We start from the raw sequence: 27,617 nt of genomic DNA on the forward strand, positions 1-27,617 counted from the left end.
GCCTGCTGTGTGGTCCTGTGCCAGGTGCACATGGCCCCTTCTCTGACTGCTCCCCTGTGAGTACAAGGACCCTTAGTTGCTCAATCAGACAGACCCTGCTCCAGAGGGAAGGTCTCACCTTCCTGGACCCTCCTGACCCCTGAGTCCCTGACATTGTCTCTTACCTGCGCTCTGGACAGCACAGGGGCCTGGTGATGTCCTCTCCCCTCTGGCCACTCCTCCTCCGTCTCCTCCTCCTCCTTCCTTGGCTGTGTGTCCCTTAAACATGGGGGTTCCTCGGATTCTGGCTGAGAGCCTCTCCTCTTCTCTCTCTACAAACTCTCCCTTCCAGAGCTGGGCTCTCATTTACCACCTCGATACGAATGGCTCCCTAACCCTTAGCTCCAGCTCAGAGCCCAGTCCAAAGCATGAGTCCCACACATCAAAGCCTCCCGGACATCTCCAGATGGCGGTCCCACAGGCCCCTCAAGCTAATCTGCCCCTGAGCTGAACACAGCATGTTCCACGCCTGCTTCTCATTACTGAGGACCTACAAAGTGCCAGGCTCAGGGGAGCGAACAGGAGCTTCTGGAGTGTGTAATTAGTGAGGGAGATGGACCCAAATAATTACACAGACATACAGTTACAAACCGCGGTTGGGGTGACAGAAAAAAAGTAAAAAAGAAAAGGAAAACACCACCACCAACAAAAAAACGCTACCAGAGTACAATACGGGGAGCTAAGTTAAATGAGAAGGTAATATTCTCATTTAAATAGAAGAAGGGATATTCAAGCTGAACCCAAAGAAGAAGTTGGAGTCAGCCCAGCAAAGAGCATGGGTAAGTATTCCAGGGAATATTCTATTCTGTTCTATTCTATTCTATTCTACTCTATTCTGTGGAATTACAGTACTCTAAGGAACTAGAATAGGGAACTGTACAAACAAAGTAACGACTCCCTGTGACTGCCACAAGGTAGCCGGTGTGAATGAGGCTGGAGACATAGGAAGGCCCAAATCACAAAGGGGCAAAGTAAGCATGGGGGATTTTTTGTTTTAAGGGCAACAGTGTCCTTTAAAGGGTTTTGAGTGTGAAATGAATGATGTGTATTTTATAAGACCACTAGAGCTGACCTGCAGGAGGGCAATAATACAAAAGGAGAGACCAGTTATGAGGCAACTGACTCAGTCCAGGAGAGTTTATAGTGGCTTAAACCATTTCTCTAATTCTCAATCTATTTTTTCCTAACGGAATACTATTTACAGCCAAAGATTCTGAGAAGTCTTTGCTCTGGGAACCTTGCCTGAATATAAGTCAATTTTCATTGCAACAAAAGTATCATTACCATGAAAATTTTCACATACCAAAAAAAAAAATTTCTAAATATAAGCCAGTAGTCTACTTACTCCAAAAAGAAGTCAAACCAAATTCCAATACTACGATTCCATATCTGACCCATACCAAATGGGTCAGGTATGACCTATGGCTGTTAATCATGTATATGCAAATTAGGAACACTGAGAAGACTATAACAGGTATTCTCATCTTTCTGGAGGCAACGCAGTAGTAATAGATCACAGGCACTAACTGGGCTTGTATCATGGATCCATTTACACATATTTATATTAAGCATCTAGCACACACTTGTAATTACTAGAATCTGGGTGACAATCTCTTATTTTGTGAAATCAAAAGACATTTTCTAAATCCTATCAGATCATGACTAATTCAAAATTACTTCCATGATTTCTTTCCTAGAGTTACCAGGATCCAATACACACACACACACACACACACACACACACACACACACACACACACAATCTATACTTAGAGGAACCTAGGAATTTTTAGGAAATAAATTAAGTGTGAACACTGCAAACTACTGATCTACTAAGCCCCTCCTTCAAAAGGATGAGCCAGAAGAGTTCCAAGCCATCAGTACTATACTCAAGCACTTCTCAGAGGCTTCCTGACCAGAAAACATAAACGCAGAGAGAGAGAAGTGCAATGGTTGCATTGAAGATGCATCAATGAAAGACAAGGCTAGAAAAATATTGAAAGGTCACAGTCTAAACTTCATAATATTACCAATTATTTCAGTGTCATATAAGAAATGTTGGTCTCACAAGGTTCATTTGTCAAAAAAAGGCAAGGGGGCTTGTTTCTGAATATTTGAAAAACATCACACTGCTTGCAAAAGTCACTGAGGACCACTATTCCATCGCCTGTATGGTCAACTGCTCCACTAACAAGTCCCACGTGCCATGCTCTCTCCTTGGCCTCCAAAACTTGGTACACGCTCATCCCTCTACTTGGAATATTCTCCCCTCCTTGGCCCATCCTGGCCCCTTCCCTTGGCTAACTTCTAGTCATCCTTCAAGTCTCAACTCAAACATGATTTTTTCCTAGAAAACCTTTCCAGATTTCCCCAAAAGTAAAAGGGCTCGATGAAGGCATTCCCATATCCTTCTGTGTTCACCCCCACCTGGCACTTAATTCTCTGCAGCCCCCAGATGAAGGTGCAGAGAGGACAGGGAGCAGGTCTGGTCTGTCACTGCACTGCCCGCTTCAAGCACAGTGCCTGGCACACAGAAAGCTCTCAATCAAGATTCATAAGCAAATGAATGAAGAAATGAATGGATGTTACCTTCTACTCCAAGGTCACTGAGGTCACTGAGGTCACCAAGGTCACTCCCGCCCTCCTCATTTTTCTACCCATGTGCCCCAGAGCAACAAAATGATGTTAGGTCAGCAATTAAGGATCACTCTTTGGAAAGACTGCCAATCTCCAGACAGAGGGTTAGGTTTTGAAAAGAAGATGAAAAGGTATTAGCAAACAACTGGTCAAGGGACTTCCCTGGTGGCGCAGTGGTTGAGAATCCGCCTGCCAGTGCAGGGGACACGGGTTCAAGCCCTGGTCTGGGAGGATCCCACATGCCGCGGAGCAACTAAGCCCGTGTGCCACAACTGCTGAGCCTGCGCTCTGGAGCCCGCCTGCCACAACTACTGAGCCCGCACGCCTAAAGCCTGTGCTCCGCAACAGGAGAGGCCACCGCAATGAGAGGCCCGCGCACCGCAACGAAGAGTAGCCCCCGCTCGCTGCAAACAGAGAAAGCACGCGTGCAGCAATGAGGACCCAACTCAGCCAAAAATAAATTAAAATAAATAAGTAAATTTATAAAAACAAACAAACAAACAAAAAACCCAACTGGTCAAGGAGACATACAAAACGGGTCTTAAGCGGCACAAAGTATTCTCACTAAAAGGATTTCTCATCCAAATGTGTCTTTGCTCTAAGAGCCAGTTAGTTCGATGAAATAAGAACATCTCTGTATCTTGAACAGAACTGCAATTGAAGATAAACTGAAAATACCTTCTAATTCTCATGTGACACAGATGATGACAATAATAGTTAGCATGCGGTGGGCACTGGCCTAAGAGCTTTGTACATTCTCTTATTTAATCCTCCAGCACCGCTAGGAGATAGCTACTACTATTATTCCATTCAGCAGATGAGGAACAGGCTCAGAGTGGTTAAGTAACTTGCCTAGAGTATACACCGAGGCACTGGCAGAGTTGGGATTAAAGACAAAATGATCATCGTTTCTACTTCTTAGGCTGTGTAGATAATAACAGTGGCTAACTTAAGGGAGCATTGAGTTAAATAAACTCTTACATGTAGTTCTGACTTAACCCTCCCCACAGGTGAGGGAGAGAATTTTAAGTGATCTTCAAGCACCACATTTCTGGTAGGAAGCCAGCTTTACACGTAATACATAGTAGAAGGAGGCATGAGGCATTGTACTGGAGTGCTGAAAGAGACCGCGTAAGCGCTGGAGGAGAATCTTGAGATGCTATTTCCAATCGCGTGATCTACCCCGGGGATGACGTTCCCGCCCACATAGTGGCCAGCCCCAGGGATGGGTCGGGAATGCACATCTGCCCACCCCGAGGGACAGTTCAAACGTGAGGCATACGGAGCGTGACCTAAAGATGAAGTGTGGAAAACACATTCCTCGTCAACGGGTTCCACGTCGGATTCCCTGCATCCCTCTCCTACGACGTTATCGGAAGCATCATTCAATCAGCCCATTGGAGAGGGACTACGAAAAAGGCTGAAAAATGTGACTAATCTAGGAAAGTTATTTTTGTGAGAAAGAAGAAAAATGTCACCAAAAAGGGTCAGCAGATAACCCTAGCTGGGCTGAAAATAACTGCCCGCTGGCAGACCAGTCAGGAACAGGCGGAGGGCAAGAGACGTAATGCAACGTGCCAGGGAAGCTCCAGCTGAGTAGAGCTGCTGGGGGATGAGGAAACTGGCCTAATTTGGGAACATGAGCCCAGCAGCATTTCTCAGATTCCTGCAAGAGAATCTGGCTGAGTGTCAGTTCTGCGTCCTAGGAGGAGCACCAAAGGGATGGGGGGCGGAGGAGGAAGAGAAAGAGAACAGCTGTGTCTCAAACACTTTTCCAGACAAGTGGACGAATAAGGATAATCAAGTGGGAACTTACTCCCTCACCAAAAGGATTCCAAGAGGAAAACCCAAAAGACTCTCAGCTCCCGCCAAAAGCCTTTCTCTACTGGAAGGTCTGTGCATCTAACTATCCAGCAGGTGGGAGAAGTTAGGTGGTGTTTAAGAGTCTGTCTGGAGTCTGAGAGAGTACAGCCAGACGTTAGCTGAATGACTGTGGACAAGTCACTCGACTCCCTGAAGTCTCAGTGTGGTCATAGCTAAAATGAGACAATAAGTACAGTAACTACTTTAAGAGTTACCACGGGGCTTAAATAGGATAGTGTGTGTAATTGACAGAGAGGCAGGAACTGTTCCAGTGTCAGTTATAATTATTATTATTACAAGGACAATCTGCAAAATGGAAGTTAAGCTACAAACTGCTTTAGACCCAAGTGAGAAATGCTCATCCAAAAGACAGGCCAGGGAATTCCCTGGTGGTCCAGTGGTTAGGACTCTGCTCTCTCACTGCCGAGGGCCTGGGTTCAATCCCTGGTCGGGGAACTAAAATCCCACAAGCCACGTGGGGCAGCCCCAAAAAAGAAAAACAAAAAACAGGCCAGTCCTGAGAGGTTTTGCCCTGAGATTCCTTTTTCCCAACTTCAGCGTATGGTAGTGTAACTTAATGGTAGAAAGCGTCCAGGTCTTTTCTTGAGGTTGTGTAGGAGAAGCATCATTTGAATGACAGAAGGTGAAAGCTCAGGCATAGAAATCCAGTTTAATTCTCAGAGCTGCTCTGCCCAGAAAAAGTTATTCACTGCAGATGTGAAGACGCTCATCATGGCACCAGTTAAAGTCTCCATAACTGTAATGCCAAACTGAACTGCTAACCGAACATCTAGGGATCCAAGCCTGATTTGTAACAGGTGGTAAAAAAAAAAAAAAAACCCACAAAAAAGCAGAGGGATGCAGTCATAAACTTTCTTAGTAGTTACCATTTCTTGAGAGGTGCCTGTGTGCTGGCAACTTTATATGCATTACCTAATTTGACCTTCACAACAACCTGAAAGAAGCAGGCCTGATGCTAATCAACTCTGAGCTAGTGAAACTACAGGAAGAGTCCATCTTTCTGGTTAATCAGTATGATTAGGCAGGTAAATTCTTTGAAATTAGTTAAAAATTTACAGATTGACCAAGCAATAAAGAGACCTTTCCTCTTCTTTCAGAGAGGGAGGAAGAGTCTAATTACCTGGGCTGAGCCACAGGTATCCTACAGGCAGAAAGCCCCGAGGGGTTACAGAGAAATCAGGAAGAAGGAAAAGATGGAGGCAAGATTTGACACAGGCAACTGCATCAGATGTCTTGGAACTTGAGGGCATACAAATTTTCACTGAACTCTACACAACCCCAAATTAGAAAACGGGAGAGGAATGTGGATTTTTTATTTTTATTTTTTTTGCTACTAAAAATAATTCTTTCCTTTTATACCCAAGCCTACAAGGAAAAAAAAACAAAAAACAAACTCTATAAATTCTATTTTTTTTAAATTGATATGTCAGTTGCAAACTGCCTACTCAACAGTCATTCCTCTTCTCCTTAACCCCAAAACCCCAATGTAATGGGTGTGGCAACGTGCCCAGCTGAGAACGCCCTTGAAATTTAAGGTGGTTTTAAGACCCAGTTCTGACCGATGACATGTAACTAGAAGTCTACTTGATGAGGTCTCTGGCTATCATTTTCCTGATAAGAAGGGACATACTTCGTTGACATGAACCCTGAACTCTTCCACTCTTCCCCCTCTCCTCACCTAAAATACAGATTGGATCCCTGGGGAACAACCAGCCATCATGTCAGCAACCATGAGAACAAGTTACAAGTTCCAGATGGCAGAGCAGGTGTCTAGACAGGGTGAGGGTAATGCAGGACCTTCTCCAGTGACCGCACCAGCCCTGCCCTCCACTGGACTTCTTGCTGTGAGAAAAATCACTCCTGCCTGCTCCAAGCCCTGGGGCTGAGTTTCTGATGCATATAGCCAAATTCAATACCGATAAGGATACCTGAAAAATCAATCCATCCTAAGAGCAGGAGTTTTAACTTGAATGGAAACAGGAGCCAGGTAGATCAGATGTGAGTAAATCTGACCAGGTGTATTCAAGTAAGAAATGGTGAGCTGGACAGGGCAGGCGGTGAGCTGGACAGGGCAGGCCAAGCGTACACAAGCACCATTCTCAGCTGCAGCCAACTGCTGCCATGTGGGGATGCCAGCCCAGCATTCCCGCTGTGCCAGAACTTCTGGTTTCAAAGAGGAGCCCCAAACCTGGATTTTCGCGTAAATTTTCCTAATTTAGAAATGATAACAACCAAGTTTTAAAAAAGGTTTAATTTTGTACAGATCAAAGAAGACATGGTTGTAGGCGAAATTCAGTCTGAAGGCCACCAGTTTTTAACCGTAGAGAGGGTTAAGGCACAATAACAGAACACCCTAGCTCTGGAGAGACAATAATGGTTAGCAATTATATACTGAGCACTTATGGGTCAGACTGGGTTAAGGGCTTTCTTTATACCTGTTATCTTGTTTTTTCTTTCTGGCCACCCTATCAAGTATGTAATACTAACCCTGTTTTATCAATGAGGAAACTGAGGCTTGAAGAGGTTAAGTAACTTGCTGAGCCATAGAGCTAACATGTGGCAGGGCCAGGATTTCAGCCCAGGGCTGTCTTAACCGCAAGGCCTGTGCTCTTACCCACCCTTCAGGAGGAATGCCCGCTGCATCTGGAAGCACAAAACCTGCTTCAGATCACTACTAGTCAGCCTGTGGAGAAATGAGCAGCAACCCTTGGAGAGACTTCCAAATCGCTTCTAAAAGAGACCCAGGCTCACATCCTCCTTCTGTGCGGCCCTTTAATAACAAGAGCAAAGCTCCATTCAAATATTCTCTTGTTCACTGCTTACTGAATGAATGAACATTTGTACAGTGCCTTTCAGTTTACTAAAGTGCTTTTAAACATGTATCTCACTTAATCCTCACATCAACTTGGTAGTATTGTCACCACTGTTTGACAGATAATGAAATGGAGGATTAGAGAGATTAGTGGAGTTGTTCAAGATCCAGGCAATTAGCAGAGCCCACGCTCAAGCCCTGGTTTTCAGATGCCAAGCCCGCGTTCCCTCTATTCCAGCACACCTGGAAGCTGCTCCGTCTGCTTCCTCCACGGGGCTCCCCATCCCGCCAGCTCGCTTTAAAATCATCATTTGAGGGCTTCCCTGGTGGTGCAGTGGTTGAGAGTCCGCCTGCCGATGCAGGGGACACAGGTTTGGGCCCCGGTCCGGGAAGATCCCACATGCCGCGGAGCAGCTGGGCCCGTGAGCCATGGCTGCTGAGCCTGCGCATCCGGAGCCTGTGCTCCGCAACGGGAGAGGCCACAACAGTGAGAGGCCCGTGTACAGAAAAAAAAAAAAAAAAATCATCATTTGCTTGAACTAATTCCTATATAACTCTAAAGTAACTCCAGTATGTCTGACAGCCCCCAGGTACCATATTTACGTTTTCATGAATAACTTCATCCTAGAATATAGTCAGTGAAAGGACAAAAATAAATATATCAAGTAATACATTCAGAACTGGAATGTAAATGGGCACACACACATAAGTCTTAGAATCTAATCTTAGAAAGAAACAGCCAAAAAGGCCCACACAGCACAGTGTGCATCTGGCCCCAGGGGAGGCTGCCCACGCTGCTTTAAACCTCAATTCAGGGAGAGAAGGAATCCTGGAATTCTGACTGGCATTTTGCTGTCAGAGGCACCAGCTGGGTGAAGAACAGAATGACTTTTCTTTTTTCTTTCTTCTTTTTTTTAAATAAATTTATTTATTTTTGGCTGCATTGGGTCTTCGCTGCTGCACGCGGGCTTTCTCTAGTTGCGAGAGCGGGGGCTACTCTTCGCTGCGGTGCGTGGGCTTCTTATTGCGGTGGCTTCTCTTGTTGCGGAGCATGGGCTCTAGGCTCGCGGGCTCAGTAGTTGTGGCATGTGGGCTCAGTAGTTGTGGCATGAGGGCTCTAGAGTGCAGGCTCAGTAGTTGTGGCGCACGGGCTTAGTTGCTCCGCGGCATGTGGGATCTTCCCAGAGGGCTCGAACCTGTGTCCCCTGCATTGGCAGGTGGATTCTTAACCACTGTGCCACCAGGGAAGTCCCCAGAATGACTTTTCGTCATCTCCCAGAAAAAAATACTAAGGCCCAGATGGGGCCAAAAAAGGTACATGCCTCTGCAGAAATAAGTAGGTATTCTAGAAAGGCTGAAACCCTGACAGGTGCATCACAGTCTGCGACTCTGGAGTTAGGTGCTCACAGTACTGCCTCTCCCCTGAGCCGAGGGGAAGGGGACAGGTAGGTGAACCATGGCTACTGACCCCAGCTTGGTAGCTGATTTGGTGTGGGCGCCACAGAGGCTTCAAGGCCATCAGGACATCCCGGCCCATCTCAGACTCACTCACCTCACCACTAAGGTGGCTATAACCTCCTTCACAACTGGGTAGTCTTGTAATTAGCCTTTGTGACTGCCAGTGATCACACAAATACAAGTTCCATTAAGGCAGGGGATTTGGCTCTTGTTCACTGAAATATGCCAACCCCCTAAAATGGTGCCTGACACACAGTAAGCTTCAATAAATACTTGTTAAATAAATGAATTAATGATCTGGTGTTGGGACGGATCCTCCAAAGGCCAAGAGTATACTTCCACTGATCCAGTCATTGGCTTGCCAATCCATTGCAGTTCAAGCTCCTTGAGATCCAGGGTTGGGTCTAGTATATCTTCTTTCACTATCTCCCTCCATTATACCCCCTTAACTGTGTCTCCAATGTGCCACAGTCTGCCACCCCTGACCCTGTAACCCTCTTATTCAGCTTCTAAGAGCCCCTCATCACACACTATGTACTTCACCCCCTCACCCTCTGCAGTGTCAGTGGCATGCCTGCTCTGTGCCAGGCACTGTGATAAACAAAGGGGGACAAAGGTGAAACACAACTGTTGCCTTCCAAAAGCTCACATCTTCTGAGGGAGCCAGGCACATAAATAATTAGAATACAATGTAATCAGCTCTATAATGGAGGTGCAATGGTCCAAGTCACAGACTGACAACCCTCAGGCCTAATCTAGCCCATATGGTGATTTAAGTTTTATAATTAGTCGCTCACTTCTAAAAACGTGTTGCTTTCACATAAAATTTTAGACTGCCATCTCTTGGAAAATCAGAAGAGCTAGCAGTACTGGACCTATATTCCCCACAGCATCAGCTGGCTGTGGCTAGATAGTGGTTACCCTTTGGAGGGTACGTGTGGCCTCTGGTTTTCCCACAATCCCCCCACAGTCTCTCCCTACCGTCTTCAGGCAATGAGGCCAAGCTTCAGTCGCCAGCTTTTCTGTGTTGGCATGGCTGTTACCTGAGAGGAGGAATGAGTCTCTGTACCCATATTTCTACAATCAGTGAGAAAAGGAAAGATAACCTGAAAGGTCCATGTGGAACACTTAAAGACATGGCGGGTATCTTATTTCTGATGAAAGTGAAGGATATTCCTACCTATGTGATATGTAAGTCAAGTGTGTCTGTATCTTGTCCCCAGCATGCTGTACTCAGGCACCTGCCTGGCCCATAAGGCCTCCCAGCAGAGATGCCCTCATCTGTTATAAACCTACTGTAGGCCAATGAGCTGGGCAACTGAGAAGCCAGGTTGCCTGTTGCCCAGAAACTCACTGTCTAGTGGGCCAGGCACATAAAAAGAAAATGAGTGCATAATGTGAGAGGTTCTATAACAGGTACTATGAGAACTGAGAAGCAGCAGCCCTAAATCGGCCTGGAGAAGTTAGGAAGAGCTGACAGCGAGGATTACCCTGAAGCCAGCTCTTGAAAAGGGCAGAGTTTTTTCAAAAGGGCAGAGGAGGGTGAAAAGAAGTTCTGAGTAAACTGCTGAAAATAGTGCCCTGGCATTAAAAGCAATGCTCATCAAGATGACCCACCCTCTGCAAAGAGGCTGGATAAATTCCCACGATTCCAGGCCACTTGGAAAAGTCTCCAGGAAAGTAAGGCCAGTACGGATCCCCTTCCTGCCTGAAAACTGTAGAAAGCGCAGGTCACCACCAAGAGCAAATGTCCAGTTGTGTAATCCAACTTTACGTCACCAGCATGCCTCCCTGACGTTTATCTGGCAGGAATAAAAACCTGGATTTTGGCTGGATTTTGAATCCTCCCAGTCCCTTGCTTCAGTTAACGTACAAAACTTCTTCACTGGGAATATAAAGCAATGACAGAAACTACTCTGGCATCAAAAGAAAAAAGTTCCTCTTTCACTTCTTGCGAATAGGACAAATGCCGAGGAAGGGAATTCCCAAATCAAGATAGGAGGAAGGCTGACATTAAAGAGAAGAAGGAGAAAAAAATATGAAATACCAAATCCTTGCTCACTGAGTAATCGCTAACTCTCAGAGTGCATTTCTTCAGAATTTTTTAACACTCACCTCTGCAGTCAGAGTCGAAGAGGAATTCTTGCCAGTGAGATGATTCCCGGCTTGAGCTGAGTCCTGTTGAGCTCGGCGCCCCATCTTGGCTCCCTGTAAGGAGAGATGAGGGGCATTGCTGACCCAAACGTCTTTGAGCCACTATGAGGAAGACAATCCTGCCAAGGTAAGCAAGGACTGGATTTATGATGACATGGTGGAGGATGGGATTTGAGCAACTTGAGTATATACTTAGAAATGGCTCCAAACCCTTAAAACAAAGTGCCCATGGTCAGTTCTATACAGGAGAGCAGGAAATTCATGTACTGATCACAGTGTTTTCTTTTAATGGCCATAGACCTTTTCTACCCAAAGAAATACAGCTAGAAATTCCTCTAGAGGGGGCAGGGACCTCACGCCATAGCCCAGGAAGAGTGTGGTCAAGGCTTCCTTGTTCCTATGCGGGATTTTATGAAGGCCTAATTTCAAAGCTGCAGCTTCGCATGAAAATAGTTATCCAAAAGGCATTTGGGGGGGAAAGGAATTCCATGGTAACTGAAACCAGAGAAATACAGATAGCATTTGCTTTGACGTGTACACTACTCGGATTTGCGCTTACAGTCATTAAAGGAAAGATCTTACAAGAATCTTGAGACATTAGCTTTGGACATCAGACCACTTCAAATTCTGAGTCATCAAATGAACCATCTGCACGCGTTTCCCAAAGCCCTGCTGGGGTGGAGGCTCTGTGTCTCAAATGCCTCCCAGCACGTACACAAAACATTCTTTAGGCAGACTAGTGGGTGGTGAAATGTTTATATTTTTCTTTAAAAAAAAATAACAGCATTAATGTAAGCACTTTTAGATCTCATTTGATGTAGCTTCATTTGATTTCACAGAAACAGTGACTGGGATTCAGGCCATTTTACAAATGAGGAAACTGAGACCCAGGAAAGCAATTAAGTGGCAGATAAATCTAAGAGCTAAATCTTCTTCTGCCTTCAAATCCTGAGTTCCTTCCACTATGCCCTGCTGGAATTTCTTTAAGATGTTCTAAGACCTGACTGCACCAATAAACTGAGAGCGGTTACATGAGACCTGCATAAAAACCCTTATGTAGGATGTACATGTCAAATTCTAATCAATCATTTAGGTTTCAGGGATGACAGAAACAATCTTTCTGACAATAAGCAGCTCGCTTTCTTCCCAAGACAGACAATTGCACTCCTTCACCTATGGCTGCCCTTTTCCATTTATCATAACATTGGGTTTCTGAATACGGCATACTACATGCAGTGATTGTGCTCAAGCAAAAATTCAAGGATCTTGTCTTTAAATGCTGTTTGTAGACGGTTTCTCTAATAATTGTCAAGTATTTTAAGGTTTTAAACTTTTTGAAGACCCTGTATAAATCCACAGGAATGACTGGCAGAAAACCTACTTTACTACCTGGTTTTATATGTTTTAAATCTATAGTCTGTTTATTGTTCATCTTCTGCCACTGAAATGTAAGCCCCATGAGGGCAGGGACTTCGTTTTTTTCACTGGTATATCCCGAGCACCTAGGACAATCAATGCCTGACACACAGAAGGGGCTCAATAAATATTTGCTGAAAGAATGAATGAATAACTACATTCACATCCCCCGGTACTAAAAAAGTTCATATGTCAGAAAGGCTTGGTGACATAATATTCTCCTTGGTCAGTCAAGCAACCTGCTTCTTCCTAGAACAATTTGCTCCCAATCCTCATATCTCCTCTCTAATTACTTAGAGGATCTCCGATGTTACTAGGGCACTTCAAAACATGTAGAGATTCCACAGCAGAAACTAAAGACCTGCCCTGTGGGTCAATCTTTTAGTGACTGTCATCTTCGATAATTTTAAAGGTAAAAAGGCTTGATGAGGCTGTGTTGGAGTTAAAACACACACACACACACATACACACTGAACTTGGGTCTTGAATCTAGCTCAGCTTATTTATATATAAGCTTGGGTAAATCACAGCCTCAGAAGCAACAGTCGCTAACCTCTTCTAATAACTTAGCACATGCCAGCCACTGTGTTAAATGCTCTCCACGCATGTCTCATTTCATCTTCACTGCAACTCCTTGAAGTAGACATTAACATCTCCATTCTAGACATAAGGAAATCGAGGTTCCTGGAGGTTGACTTTTTTTTTAACTCATGCAACAGCTTTATATGCCCTCTGACCTCTGGGTACCCCGAGCACCTAGCCACTCCCTTGCGTTATAAATCTTTATTTCCTTAACTATAAACCTGAGGTAACGCCCACCTCCCATGGGGATTAGTGACAAGAAAGGACCTCCCTGTCTAACGCCTTCCTTCCTTCCATGCATAAAACAGTACGGTTTTTACATCAACTTCTGCCATGAGATGTCCCAAGGGAAAAGCACTAGCATGAGTGCAGGCGTCACTCTGGCCAGGGCCCCTCCAGTCACCCTCAGATCTGTCCATTCTAGGGGAGTTGACACTTGGAGCTCCAGAAAGCGGAGAAAAGCTGGGAAATTTCCCACCGGTCCCAGAGGCCGGCGGCGGTAGGATCTATTTTCCACTCTTTTGAGGATTTTAAAGAAAGCAAACCATAGGCCAGCAGCGGAGGAGCACACCGCTGCCTCAGGGGCGGGGCGAGGGAGGCCGCCTCCTCCCCGGCCTCACCCCCGCAAGGCTCAGAGCCGGCCCGCTCCGGCCACCAGGGACAGGACGGGCCGAGGGGGCTCAGGGAAGCCGGGGCCGGCGGGGTCACTCCTCCCCACCCGCTAATTCCTGGCCCCAAGCCCCCCGAGTCGGTCCTCACGGAGATGGCCGAGCCACGACGCCGCTCCTCGCCTAGGTCCAGCACGTCCTCCATCTCTGCGGCCGCCTGACGTCACTTCCTGGAAACCCAGCGGCCCAGTCGCGTCCCTGACGACGGCTCCGCCCTTCCATCCCAATACTTAAAGGGTCCGCCGCATAGTTCCTGGAGTCTATGTGCCAACCTCCAATTTAAACCAAACCTATCCTAAACCTGCCTTTTTTGACTTCTGGAAAAAAATCTCCAGATATTAAATCAAGATAAGGGTGCTCCTGTGGGACAGTGAAAAATTTTAGCCTTTAGAAACTGCCTACATCTGTAGCTCTGTTCAAATACATAAGTTGTCAAGTGCAAAGCACTACTAGTAACAGTAGTAATTTTTCTGATGCCTTCCATTTGTAAAGCTCTTTGCAATGTACAGAGGACCTTCACAGTTATTAGCTCATGGGAAGGGCATAACAACCTTGTGTGGGAAGCAAGATAAGTTGTATTGTCTCCAATGGACAGATGAAAAAACAGGCACACAAGGGGTCAGGTGCCAATAAATGGTTTATAATGAAAAGTGCAATATACATAATCTCTGCCTTCAAGAATACAGAGCCGCTGAAGCAACACATCAATAACCTGTGTATTAATAACTTTCAAAAGTACAAATAATCCCTTCAAGACCCCATGAAGTGAGCAGGAGCAGTACCTCTATTCAACAATTGAAGACACTCAGGTGCAGAGCAATGCCTTGCGGAAAATCACCTGAGTGTTATGCAGCAGAGCCAGGTGCCTTTCTAACACCAGATCTTACTGAAGAATTTTTCTCTGGCTCATGTTATTGGGTGCCAGCCAGTCTCCTGGGCCAGCAGAGGAAGACGGCCCCCAAATTCCCAGTCTAATGGGACAAGCGAGTTGAGTCTTCATTGACCCTCCATGTAAGATCCCCACGTCAATGCCACTGACCAGTCCCTAGTACTGAGGACCCCCAGCCGGGACCCCAGAAGATGGGCTCATGACCCTGAAAGTGAACAATGTCCCCAACACCATGCCTGGGGTAAGGCTTAGATGGCTACCTCTTAAAAGCGAAGACTTGGAAGTGGGATTAATGACTCTAAAACAGGAATGCAGGATTTCTTAAATGCCTTGTAAATTATTCAGTTCAACCATTTATCCGTACATGTTTACTGGGTAGGGCTATGTGTTAGCATGCCTCTGACAACAACAGTAGTGCCTGGATGTCAGAAGAGTTGAAGCCTCATCCTAGCTCTGCTGCTAACTACCTGTGTAGCCAGGCAGAGCCCTCTCTGGACCTCAGCTTCCTCCCTTGTAGTGGCTCTTAGAGATTACCCCTAAAATCTTTCACTCACAAACTCTGATTCTCAGTGAGAATAATACCCTGTTAGACTTTAACCTGAAGAAACATCCACTGTCAAAAACCCAAGATGGATGAAATATAGGCTCCAGTGAAGCCCTTGTTCCCTTCATCCTTGGCACCAGATGAGGAGGAAGGGATTAATCTTTGGATTATTCCATTTCTTGTGATCTCTTTTGAACAATAATCAATATCGAGGCTGCAAAGAATAAAGAGCTTTATTGGGGGGGGGTGTCTTAAGAATTGCAATTCAGGAGACACAGATTCTGGTAAAGTCAAAAGAGTGTTCCAGGGAAGAGAAAGGGTCAGGGGCTTACAAAGGCAAAAGCCACAAGGCTGTACTCTGACACGAGAAAGGAAATATTTGTCATTAAGGAATCACGAGTTATTTTAGAGTAAGGGTCTGATCAGTAGATAGGCTGTCGCCAGTTATTATAAGGTAGGGGTCTGATAAGTATCTTGAGTTTCTGGCAGATCTTCTGAATGCCTTCATTAGGACAATAAGTGGTCAAAAGATCAGATTTTATCCAGGCTGAGACTCACATAATTCACACTTCCTCAATGGCCTCTGGTTCCATTTTAGAGAGCTCTTAGCAATACCGACTCCATTTCTATTTTCCTTCCACTGCTCATAGCCACACCACCACTACTTTAGAGCTAATTTCCAAGTCTCCACTCCCACTTCTTCCCCAAATTCCTGAAAGCAAAAGGTGCACATTCTGGGCAGAAAGAAGCCCTGGAGTAGGGCTTTCCAAACCTTGCTGGGCACCTGAATCGCCAGATCTTACTGAAGTATTTTTCTCTGGTGCATGTTACTGGCACCCAGTAACATGAAGTTTGTTAAAAATACATGTGTCAGTACCCCGTCCCTGTAGACTCTGATTTGGTACAGGTGGGGTCCAGAAGGACATCCCTTTAATAATTTTCCCTCCCATTTTACAAGTATTTACTTAAAGGTCTCAGTAGGGCCTTCTCTGATTTTAAATTGCAACGTCCCCCCAGCCTAGGCACTCTGTCTCCTCTTTCCCTGCTTTATTTTCCACCATGGCACTTACCTTTTATCATACTACATTATTTACATATTTAGTTCATTTATTGCATTTCCCACGGCCCTACCTCCACTTCTAGATGTAAAGTCCATAAGAGAATGGTTTTGTTTGCTTTGTTCACTGTTGCATCTACAGAGCCTAGAACAGTGCCTGGCATATAGTAGCCGTCAAAAATATTTCTCAAATGATAGCTGAATTCCAGAGGCAGTAGAGCACAGTAGTTAAATGCATAGACTCTGGCAATAGATTGCCTGGGTCCAAATCTCAGTGTTGACACCCACTGACTCTATGACCTAAAAGTAATTCAAAAGCAAGTTACCTTAAGCTTTCTACACCTAGGATTCCTCATGTTTTATGCAAATAAAAATAATGTCTTCCAAACCAGAGAGCCCTTGTTAAATATCACCTCCACCACTCACAAGCAGTGTAGCCTCTTAAATGGGTCTATGCCTCACTGTCCTCAACTTAAACTGATCAACCAGGGCCCTGGGGATGCAGAGAATTTCCCTTCAGTTAGCGGCCCACGAGCCAGGGGCAGGAACCAGACCTCGCAGGAAGGGTCAGGAAGGCTAGGGCGAGGTGGGATGGGGTGGCAGGGAGCGGCGCTGAGTCCCAGGAAAGTGATCAATTCAGAGACAATCCTGGGGACGGGCTCGGGCATGGTGGCTTGCCCTCCCTAAGCTTTTGATGGGAAAAGACCTAGAAGCTTAGGCTGAGACAAGGAACGAAAGCGGAGAGAAAACCTCCCCTCACCCATCTGGGAAATGGGCTCGGGCCAACTGCTGACTCTGCGCTGGCTGGCGCAGCTCCCCGCGGAACCCTCGGCGGGGAGGAAGGCCGCGAACATCTGGAGGACATTTCTGCGAGAGGGGCTGCAGAGCGGGACTCCGGGAAGGGAGAAGTGCACTTGTACGCACGTCGGGCCGAGAGGGAGGCTGTTCCCCAGGGCACTCGGTCTTGTTTTCCTCGCCCTGTTTCGCGGCCCCTTCTCCCCAGGCCCCCAGCCTCATCCCCCCACCCCCACCCCTCCCCGGCCGCCCCGGCCTTCCCGGCTCCGACCCGCGGAGCCTCCTTCACTGGCGGCCTCGCCTCGCCAGAGGGCACCCTCGATCTGCCGGAAAACGCCACCATTTTTCAATGCCCCTGGAGCATCTCCAAGCTTCCGCGAGCCACCCGACTCCAATCTTGTCAATGAAGAATCGGGGCCAGGATCGCCGCGGGGCCGAACCCAGTTCCAACCCCGCTCCCAGGCCGGGCGTCAGCCCCACCGAGGGTGGGCACGGCCGCCCCTGCCCAGGCCCCGCGCGCTCGCCGGCCCCTGCCCAGTGTCCCGCCAGGCCCGGGGGGCGGCCTGGACGGGGGGCCTGGGAGGGAGCAGAGACGCGCCGAGGAGAGGACGGACTGACAGCTGGCGAGAGGGCGAAGGAGTTGGGGTAGAAGGAGGGAGGGGATTCATCGGAGTAACTTTCCAGAAAAACAGTCAACGTGTAGCAGGAGTGACTCCAAAAGGGTAAAAAAAGTTCAGTTACCACGTCGATCGAGAGGACTCGCGAAGTATTTTTCAAATGGGCTCGGCTTTTCCTGTGCCTGTTTAAAACATTAAAATCGTGCCGCAAAAGAGGCTGCGTGCGCTGGTCCCTCCCCCACCCCTCCCCCCACCTCACCCCCACCTCCCCTCGCCCCCTCCCCCCCCCCCGCCCCGGGCCAGAAACGTCATGGGAGGGAGGTATAAAATTTCAGCGGAGAGAAATAGAGAAAGCAGTGTGTGTGCATGTGAGTGTGTGAGAGAGAGGGAGAGGAGCTTGAGGGAGAGGGCGAGGGAGAGAGAGGGAAGCTGGAGGGAGAGAAAGGGAGGGAACCAGAAAGCCAAGTCCAAGGGAATGAGCAAGAGAGGCGAGAGATAGGGGAAGCAGCATGAGAAAGAAGGAATAACAGCTCTCCGGAGGAGGCATGCAGTGAACTGGCTTCTATTTTCTTTTTCTTTTCTTTTGTATCTTTTCAAGAGAAGCAGGGAACAGAAGCAATGGCCGAGGCAGAAGACAAGCCGAGGTGCTGGTGACCTGGGCGACCAAGTGGATTATTGGGGCTGCTCTCCAGGGGCTGTCCCCCCTGCCTTCCAATTGCACATAAGCCCACATCCCAGCCAATGAAGATGAGAGGCAGCGTGAACAGAGTCATTTAGAAAGCCCCCGGGGAAGTGTAAACAAAAGAGAAAGCATGAATGGTGTGCCCGAGAGACAAGTGTGTCCTGTGCTGGCCCCACCTTTAGCTGGGCCAGCAGCGGCCTAGCCCTGCCTCTCCCCACCTACTCACTGGTGATCTTTTTTTTTTTTTTTTTTAGATTTTTTTTTTTTCTTTTCTTTTCCATCCTCTTTTCTTATCCTCCTTCAGGGCAAGGCAAGGATTTTGATTTGGGGACCCAGCCATGGTCCTTCTGCTCCTTCTTTAAAATACCCACTTTCTCCCCATCGCCAAGCGGCCGTTTGGCAATATCAGATATCTGCTCTATTTATTTTTACCTAAGGAAAAACTCCAGCTCCCTTCCCACTCCCAGCTGCCTTGCCACCCCTCCCAGCCCTCTGCTTGCCCTCCACCTGGCCTGCTGGGAGTCAGAGCCCAGCAGAACCTGTTTAGACACATGGAGAAGAAACCCAGAGCTTCAAGGCACACAGTCGGCTTCTTCGTGCTCAGGGTTGCCAGCGCTTCCTGGAAGTCCTGAAGCTCTTGCAGTGCAGTGAGTTCATGCACCTTCTTGCCAAGCCTCAGTCTTCGGGATCTAGGGAGGCCGCCTGGTTTTCCTCCCTCCTTCTGCACGTCTGCTGGGGTCTCCTCCTCACCAGGCCTCGCAGCCCCCGGGCCTCTCTCCCCTGCTCACGCATGAAGATGCACTTGCAAAGGGCTCTGGTGGTCCTGGCCCTGCTGAACTTTGCCACGGTCAGTCTCTCCATGTCCACTTGCACCACCTTGGACTTCGACCACATCAAGAGGAAGCGGGTGGAAGCCATTAGGGGACAGATCTTGAGCAAACTCAGGCTCACCAGTCCCCCCGATCCATCGGTGTTGGCCAACATCCCCACCCAGGTCCTGGACCTTTACAACAGCACCCGAGAGCTGCTGGAAGAGGTGCACGGGGAGAGGGGAGACGACTGCACTCAGGAAAACACCGAGTCGGAGTACTATGCCAAAGAAATCTATAAATTCGACATGATCCACGGGCTGGAGGAGCACAGTAAGTCCAAATTCCCGCTGGGGTGTCTGCTCTGGAGGGTCTGAACTGGAGTGGGGAGCTCCAGAGGGGGGCCTAGCGGTAGCCACACAGCAGGGTGCCCCGGGTCCACCCGCACCCAGCTGGGGAGGTGCGATGTGCAGCTGGGGCTGGATAGGTGGGTGGGGAGGGAGACAGAGGCATTCTGGTAAGAGTCGAGCGCTGCTGGGAGGCCGGGAGCCCTGGAGTTGAGCAGCCTGCTGAACTCACATCACATCGTTGACTGACTTGAATTTGGAGTGACATTGCGCTGTCCCGTTAGCACGCGTGCTGTGGCACGTGTGGTCAGATAGGTGCATGTGGGTGCCATAAAGGGGCAGGGCTGGCTCTCTCATTAGAGAGGCCGTGCGGTTCCATGGGCTGGAGACCTCGGTCTTCTCTCTGCTTTTCACACCTCATTGTGACACGTCTCACGTTCTGTTTTTCCAGTTCTGGGGAAGAAGAGTATACCTGCCCCAAATTATTGTCTGTCCAGCTTTTTGAGGCCCAGGCAAGGGACAGCTTCTCGCTGTCTAGGCCCTTCAGTCCACACCATGCCTGTGACCCATGTGAGCTGTGTGCGTGAGGGAAGGGGATGCGCCTCTGTTCACGTGGCTGTGTGCTTTAAAGCGATGTGTAGTCTGGTTTCGTACGGTACACAGATTCATGGGTGCAAAATGGGCGTCTTCCGGGCCCGTGGACACGGGGAAAGCAGGGATGTGGCTCTGGATGTGTAGATGACGGCTGGCAGCCCTTTTGTGTCTGCGTGTCAGGGGAAGAGTGGGTGGGAGGTGTGGCTGTGGATACAGAGGGGACGTGTGTCTGGGAGTGTGTCTTCCCAGGAAGCTCCTGTCTGTGCCGAGAAGCTGGGAGGCTTCTGGGTGAGACGTCTGTGTGTGTTTGTACACGTGTGGAAGTCATGTGTGTTTACTGAACGGGGATTTAAAAAACCTCAATACAACAGAGAGAGATTTGGCAGATGCTGAGAAACTGACAGCCCAGGAAGGAGGAATGTGAGCCACTCACAGGCCAGGGACTCCGGGAATAGCTCTGTTTGCTTTTCCTACCAGCAGGTGTCCTCGACGCCCAGGCTACCTCAGCCTTGGCTCACCTGAGAGGTGGGCAGTGCCCAGAGTGGGGGGTGGGAGAATGGGTTGGAACAGGCAAGGTGAGGGTGGTCAGCGGGGGTACCGCAGGGGCTGAAAGGAACCTGGCTAGAGAGAAGGAGGAGTGGGCAGCCGATGGATGGACCAGCTCTGGCAGAAGGGGCCAGAGGCCTCACCGGGAGCTGGCCCATGCCAGGCCCAGGAGCCTGTGGTTGCTGGTGAGGGGGTCCCACTCCGGCTTCCTGTGGCTGCCTTAGGAGGTGGCTCCCGTGTGGGGTGGTGGCCGGAGAGTGAAGCACAGCTAGTGCTCCCTGCCCAGGGTTCTCTAGGTGAGGCTGACTCAGGGTCCTCAGGGGCCTATGGTTCCCAGAGGCACCAGCAGCTGAATGGCTGAACCCCCAACCCCCTGGGCACCCACAAAAGCAGGACATAGTGGCCAAACATCGGAGAAGGGTGGAAAGCTGACACCTGCGGGAGAGGTGTGAGGAGAGTCCAGGGCAAGAGGAACGGACTCGGGTCTTAAGGATCCGGGCCAGGAGGAGGAGTCCCGGGAAGAGGGATCTACGTCACCGGGGCCCGCCCCGCCTGGAATCCCAGGCTGAGAACAAATGAGCCAGAGAGATGCAAGGGCACCCAGGTGCCAGTGGACATGTGTGCAGAGACTCAGAGTACAATTAGTGGACAGCCCTGGGGACAGCCAGGACAGGGCTGCACAGATGCTGGGCAGCTCCAGGCTGCAGCACCAGGACCTTCCTTGAAACTGCAGTAGGTGAGGGTGGCCCTGGAGCCACAGAGCCATGATCAGGCAGGAAGAAACCTGGCACAGTGGGCAGGATGCGACTTGAGATATCATGAAGGGTCCGGGGCCCCGTGGGACACGGGTGATGCCAGTGAGCCTTGCAGGTGCAAACAGGAAGCAGGCCCAGACTCTGCAGCTGTTGGAGGTGACACAGAGGCTGAGCAGACGCAGGCCTGGCCTGCCCTCCGGCTGGTCAGGTGTTGAGCCAGCCCCAGAGAGACAGACGCACAAGGCACACTAATTATAAAGAGGCAGTGGGCAGATGCCAACGTTTAACATATGCTGAGAGGGAGCAGAGAGCCACCCTCCAAGGCTGGGGCGAGGGAAGCCTAGTGTCTAGAACTCCTGAGGGTGGGCCGGGGTCTGTGGGTGGGGCACTGGTAGGACCTGAGTGCCAGAGCTCCTGCTGCCGAGGTGATGAGATCACATTCCCTTCCACATTTCATCACTCCCAGCCCCTTCCGGTACCCAGTGGACAGGCTCTCAGAGGGAAGGGACAGCAGGAGCTGGGGCAAGGAGACAAGGGTGCCTGGAGTGCAAAGTGCAAGAAGGACTAACTTCCAGTGGCGTAGGAGAAAGGGCATCAAGGTGAGAGCAAAGAGGATAAGACCCGTTCTCTGGCTCTGCCCTGTCAGATGGGTACCCTGATTTCCCTACTTTCCAGATAAGGAGACTGCAACATGCATCAATTAAGTGATTTGCCCCAAAAGAACCAGGGCTGTAACCTAGACATCCTCCCTACAGAATGCATGCTGTTAAACAATAATGCAAAGCATAAAATACGCATTGTAAGTCCCACCTTTAACCTTTGGGCTCCAGGAGAACTTTGGTTTATGATATGAATGAATCACATGTTGGACCAAGCAGGTGGGCATAGGAGCTATTATTGTATGTTAGTAACCCTGGTGGCAGATTGCTTAGGGATCACTGGGTGTGCTCTTTCTTAGCTCTGCCTATTTTTACGGCCTGGAGATTCATACTGCTACATTCTCCCAAACTCAACAAAAGCGTTTTCATTATCTGCTTAAGAATCTCAAGCAGGTTAAGCAACTACACCATGTGGAATTGAGCTAGTCACATCTCTGACCCTCAGTTTCCTCATCTGTAAAGTTAGAGATAATCTCTAAGCTCCCTTCCAGCTGGAACAATTCTATGTATACATCTGGGATGATTCAACAGGTCTCTGCTGGGGAGTGAAGGCAAGACTCATATATATCTTATTCCTATATGATTCTCCAGGATTTTGCTATGGGAAGTGGGTAGAGGCTTTCTCTGACCCACGTGGTGGGGAAGCACACAGCTTTTTCAGTTCTTTTGTCATCCTTGTTATCAAGATATTACCAGTGTAGGTGCTGTTTTAACTTCTGGCTTGTAATTATCTGTGTCTGGCAGGAGACTCTTGTTTTCATCCGAGGTCTGACGCTAAGACAACCAGAGAACCCAGAGTTCACGAGCAAAGAGAAAACGATACTTTAGCGTTTCTTTTCTGGATGCTACTTTTAGATCTTGTTCATTCTGAAAATTAAAAGATGTTTCTTATTGAAAGAATTTATTTGATCTAAGTGCCAATACTCTCTGCACGCTAGGTCAGTGTTTCTCCAAGTGTGGACTAGAGGCTAGGTCAATGTGAAAAATGTGCATTCCCAGGTCCTAGCCTACCCTTACAGAATCAGAATCTCTGGGGGTGTCGTCATGAAGTATCTGTATTTTTAACAAGCTCCGTATTGATTTTTAAGTTCACTGACGCTTAAGACTCAGTGAACAAGGGCAAAACCTTTCCTTAGAAGGCCTGCAAACACAAGAGCCCACAGAGCCCAGGCCGCTGATGCAAATGATCTAGAGGAAAGGCTGCAGCACAGGGACCATGACAAACTGCACAGGACACTTGGCTTCAGAGTCATGGAGAGAATAGGGTGTATGGGGAGACTGGTGGCGGGGGGACTTGGAACTGCCCATGTCCCATTAAAAGAGGGCACCCACCGCTCAGCTCCTGCCAATTTTTGCATTGGGGAATATGGGTCCAGCATGACTAGATCTTAACTGCCTCCCAGAAGAGCAGAAAATCTTTCTGTGAAATTTCCCAACTTTTAACCTGGGCTTAGAATGTTTATGGGCTTCTAATTCAAAATTTTACAAAACAATGCATTGGCCAGACAGTATTTTAACGGGTTAACATTTAAAGGTTAACCTATTTAAAGGCTGAATCCTTAAAGCTGTGGTTTATCAGAACATCTGGATGCCATGGTACCCTTTGCAGAACACTATAAACTGTGGTTCTCAATCCTGGCTACATATTAGAATCATCTGGAGATCTTTAAAAAAAAAAAAAAGCTCTGGACCCACCCATACTCCAGTGAGGTAGTCAGAATCTCTGGGGAGTAGGTCCAGGCATCATCTGTTTTTAAAGCTCTCCAGGTGATTCTAAGGAACAGCTAGGGTAGAGCAGCACTGCCACCCTGATATATGTAGTGCCATCATTGGAACCAGAAGTAATTTTACTAGCAGAAATGATGAACACAAGCAGAAGTACATCTAGGAGCCCAGGTGTCTGAAAGCATTAAAAAATGCCCGGTCTAAACATGGTCAGCTGTTTCCAGATTTTTCCATGAATATCCTGAATATCCATGAATATTCTTTGCTTATTTTTCTCTCCCTATAGTAAAAAGGAGAAAATGGCACCCATTAATATATATACTTTGTGTGCAATAGAAAAAGTTGGTCATAATTTAATTTGTAAAGGTGGACCTCCTAGGCCAGCTCTCAATAACACTAGTGTTCTGCGAAGCATGGCTTAATCACAAAACTGGGAAGTGGTTTTTGACTGAAGCATAAGTTGGCACTCTAGCCCCATTTCATGGAATCCTGCTACAGTTTGTTGGTGAAATCATCCCTCCACTCACTAAATGAACTCTGAGGTCTCCTCCAACTTCCAGAGTCTTTGCTTCAGTAAATGAGGTCAGAAGACCTGGGTTCAAATCCCACCTCTGCCACCTGCTATGTGAGTGATCTCAGAAGAGTGATTTAACTTTCCTGATACTTACTCTTCTCATTTGTAAAATGATAAATTTTACTTATTCTCATTCTCCTCAAGGATTGTTAGAGGGTCAGATGAGTTAATAGAAGTTCTATGAAATGTAAGATAGTGTTATTACATTTTGTTTATTTATTTATACTCTGGCTCATTCCACAAATTATTTAAAGTGTCGTTAGTATTCAGTGGATTTAATTGTCAAGAAGATTATGTTTACATTTTATTTTCTCTCCTATACAGTTCTTTTAAAATCACTAATGATTGTGTCTGAGCTTTGCTTGCTAGTGTCAGTTTGCTTGTGTCAACTAATTCATGTGTGACCCTGGCCAAGACCCCTATGGGCATGAATTTGTCTGAAGTGGGTTGCATTAGATGACCCCTAACGTCCCTTCTGAGTCTGTTAGAAATCTGTAGATCCCAGGGATAAAATATGACCTTTCCCATCCCCTTGAAATCTCCTTGAAATTCCCACCAAGAGGAGTCTAGCTTGGGGAACAGATATCTGATTGATGGGCTGGAAGAAACAGGAGGAAGGGTGACGAGGGTGTCCTGAAGACCCTCTTGCCTCATCACCTCCCGTCCCCTGGCTCCCCACTGTCTTGCCCCCAGTCTGACTCTCCTCGCTGGCATGGGCCATTTTCTGTTCCCCTTTGCCTTTTTATAGCAACACACACACTGCACTGACATATCTTTTATTCCCTCTTTCAACAGTTACTGGAGGTACTAGTCTAACTGAAGCCATATTGATGACAGCTCCTCTGAGACCCAAGTATGTCAGTACTTGAGAAGGTTTCCCTTCCAAAGAGCTTACCCATGTCCAGAGGGTTACAGACTTGCAAACTCAAAAATTAAACTGCCATCATGATCCCTCTTTCTGGTTTTATCCGAAATGGTTTAGGGAATAGTTGGCAGTATTCGTTCTTTCAAAGCCAGTTATTAATCAGGGCTTCATTAGCTAGCGTTCACACATTTGTTTTCCCAACATCTGTTCCATTAATTTTCTAATAACCAGTGTCAGACCCACCAGATGGCAATTTCCAGAAACACTCACTCATCCTTTCCTACAGCTCAGTAGCGCATGTGCTTGTGTCCAGGCCTCTGATCCTCCCGCCCTGTCCACGACTTCCTAAACCACCCCTGGGGTGATTATGGGCTTGTTCCAGCCATGTTCATTATGTGTGGAATCTGGGTCTCTGGGCTTGAATTTCAAGTTCTGGCTATTGTTACCATTTGTGTAGAAAGTTTTTCTCTGGGTGTTAATGCTGCTCAGACCTTGAGGTTGTAAAGAAATGACAGGATCTTCCTGTCTCCTTTATCTGGCCGAGGGGGTGGGAAAGAGCATGTGCGGCCTTCTGTCTTGTGGATGGAGGTTCAGAGGCCAGCAGGGTGACAGAGGCTGGCATAGCGTGTGCTGTCAGGGAAAGTAACCCTTAGAGAGACAGGAGCCGATGGTGATAGACCGGCTCAGTCTGAAGAAACATCTGGGGGGTCTGCCAGGCTCCAGATGTGGGCTCCTTGTCACACCAGTGCCGTCTCATTAGATCCAGAGTGTCACTTTCTATGACCCCCTACTGTTAATGATATAAAATCCAACCCCTCGGTCTGACGTTTCAGCCTCCCCGCAGGTGGACCCCAGTCTACAGTCTTGACCTTGTCTCACGGGCTCCAGCCTGGCTGCTTCAGGTCCCTCTTACTCACGTGCGTTTGCTCTCCTCCCTGCCTGTGCTTCCAGCAGTCCTTTCATGTAAAATTCTTTCCTCTGCATCCTTAGACCCTTTCCTCCTGCAGGACCCAGATCAAATAATCACCCAGATTAAATAATCACCACTTCCACGAAGTGCTCTCAACCCTCTCCCTCCTCTGACCTGTTTGCAGCAACTCCTAGGCTTCTCCAAAGGCCCTCAGCACTTTCCCTCTGGTCCTGTTGTCTGGTCCATGTACTAACAGCCTCCCCTGGATATTAATCTCCTTGAAGGCGGGGGCCCTGTCTCTTCCTTTTTGCTTCCCAGTGTTAGCCTGTGCTTGGCACATAGCATTTGTTCAATGCATGTCTGATGAATGAATGAATGCCTGAATGAACAAACGCATGAATGAATCAACTAGCTAACAACGATTAAACTGCTAGAGGAAATTGCTGATATCACTGGAGAATCTGTATTTTCTAGAAGAGTAGGAAAGCAGGTTGGAGAGCCTGCCAGAGTGGGGATGGCGAGGTGAGGGGTTGGAGGGGCCAGTTGTTAGTGCCACCATCCTGGGGCTCCATGTCCTGCTTCTCCATCAGGCCTGTGTGTGATTCCAGAGCCACCCCGGATCTTCCTTGGGTTTCCACCTTTAGGTCTGAGGCCTCAAGCTTCTAGAGAGGTCACAGGTGGAACCCTGGCCCCTTGGTGAGGGTCCGCTGGCAGCACACTGTCCCCGTGGGTCTCGCTCATGCTGTACCTCCCCCCACTGCCCTGCCTCCTAGATGACCTGGCCGTCTGTCCCAAAGGGATCACCTCCAAGATTTTCCGCTTCAACGTGTCCTCAGTGGAGAAAAATGAAACCAACCTGTTCCGAGCGGAATTCCGGGTCTTGCGGATGCCCAACCCCAGCTCCAAGCGCAGCGAGCAGAGGATTGAGCTCTTCCAGGTGAGCCCCCTCCCAGGACAGACAGCACTCAGGCGGGAAAGCTGGTTCCTTGGCCAGATCGGGCCTCCACGCTGCTCAGAGTTCAGCAGACCTGGGTGTGAATCCTACCTTCTCTGAGCCTTAGTTTCTGTATCTGTGTCTGTCGTTAAGAGGATTAAGACTTAACCGAGGAACTCAAAGGAACATTTAAGAAGCTTAGTTTGCTCTTGCAGCCCCTCTCCGTCCTCCTGCCTCATGACACGCGGATGCCCCGTCCTGGCCTCGGGACTTATTCCTTCCTCTGTCCTGTAGATCCTCCAGCCGGATGAGCACATAGCCAAGCAGCGCTATCTCGATGGCAAGAATCTGCCCACGCGGGGCGCTGCGGAGTGGCTGTCTTTCGATGTCACAGACACTGTGCGTGAATGGCTCTTACGAAGAGGTAGGTGGACCCAGGATGAGCACTTTGGAAGGAACCTCAGGTCTCTTGGTCCTTCGTGACACAGAGGGAAGAGGACAGAACTGGGGGAGACACAGATCTGGGTTCAAAGCCTAGCTTGGCCATTGCCTTGTTGTGTGTCCTTTATTCGTTCGCTCAACTGATAGTGACTAAGTGCTCACTCTGAGCCAGGCCCCGGGGATCCAGCAGTGAACCAGACAGGTGAGGTCCCAGATCTCATAGG

The 27,617-nt window shown here is 48.2% G+C and overlaps 2 protein-coding genes across 3 annotated transcripts in view; one reads left to right on the forward strand and one right to left on the reverse strand.

Annotated features, from left to right (window-relative positions):
• Positions 1–13,811, reverse strand: part of IFT43 (intraflagellar transport 43) — an 89,302-nt gene extending 75,491 nt beyond the window's left edge. Inside the window, exons 1-2 of the mRNA XM_060095797.1 lie at positions 13,742–13,811; positions 10,946–11,038 (exon numbers count right to left, since the gene is read on the reverse strand). Coding sequence (XP_059951780.1) covers positions 10,946–11,038; positions 13,742–13,795 — 147 coding nt within the window. The 5' untranslated portion in view covers positions 13,796–13,811. The remainder of the gene's footprint in view (positions 1–10,945; positions 11,039–13,741) is intronic.
• Positions 10,728–27,617, forward strand: part of TGFB3 (transforming growth factor beta 3) — a 28,384-nt gene continuing 11,494 nt past the window's right edge. The window contains exons 1-4 of one of the 2 annotated variants that reach the window (XM_060095795.1): positions 10,728–11,111; positions 18,151–19,376; positions 26,792–26,955; positions 27,247–27,376. In XM_060095795.1, the coding sequence (XP_059951778.1) occupies positions 18,890–19,376; positions 26,792–26,955; positions 27,247–27,376 (781 nt within the window). In that variant the 5' untranslated portion in view covers positions 10,728–11,111; positions 18,151–18,889. The remainder of the gene's footprint in view (positions 11,112–18,150; positions 19,377–26,791; positions 26,956–27,246; positions 27,377–27,617) is intronic. The other variant, XM_060095796.1, reaches the window with a different exon arrangement.

The sequence above is a fragment of the Mesoplodon densirostris genome, chromosome 4, assembly GCF_025265405.1.
Source record: "Mesoplodon densirostris isolate mMesDen1 chromosome 4, mMesDen1 primary haplotype, whole genome shotgun sequence".
In the NCBI taxonomy this organism is placed as follows: domain Eukaryota; kingdom Metazoa; phylum Chordata; class Mammalia; order Artiodactyla; family Ziphiidae; genus Mesoplodon; species Mesoplodon densirostris.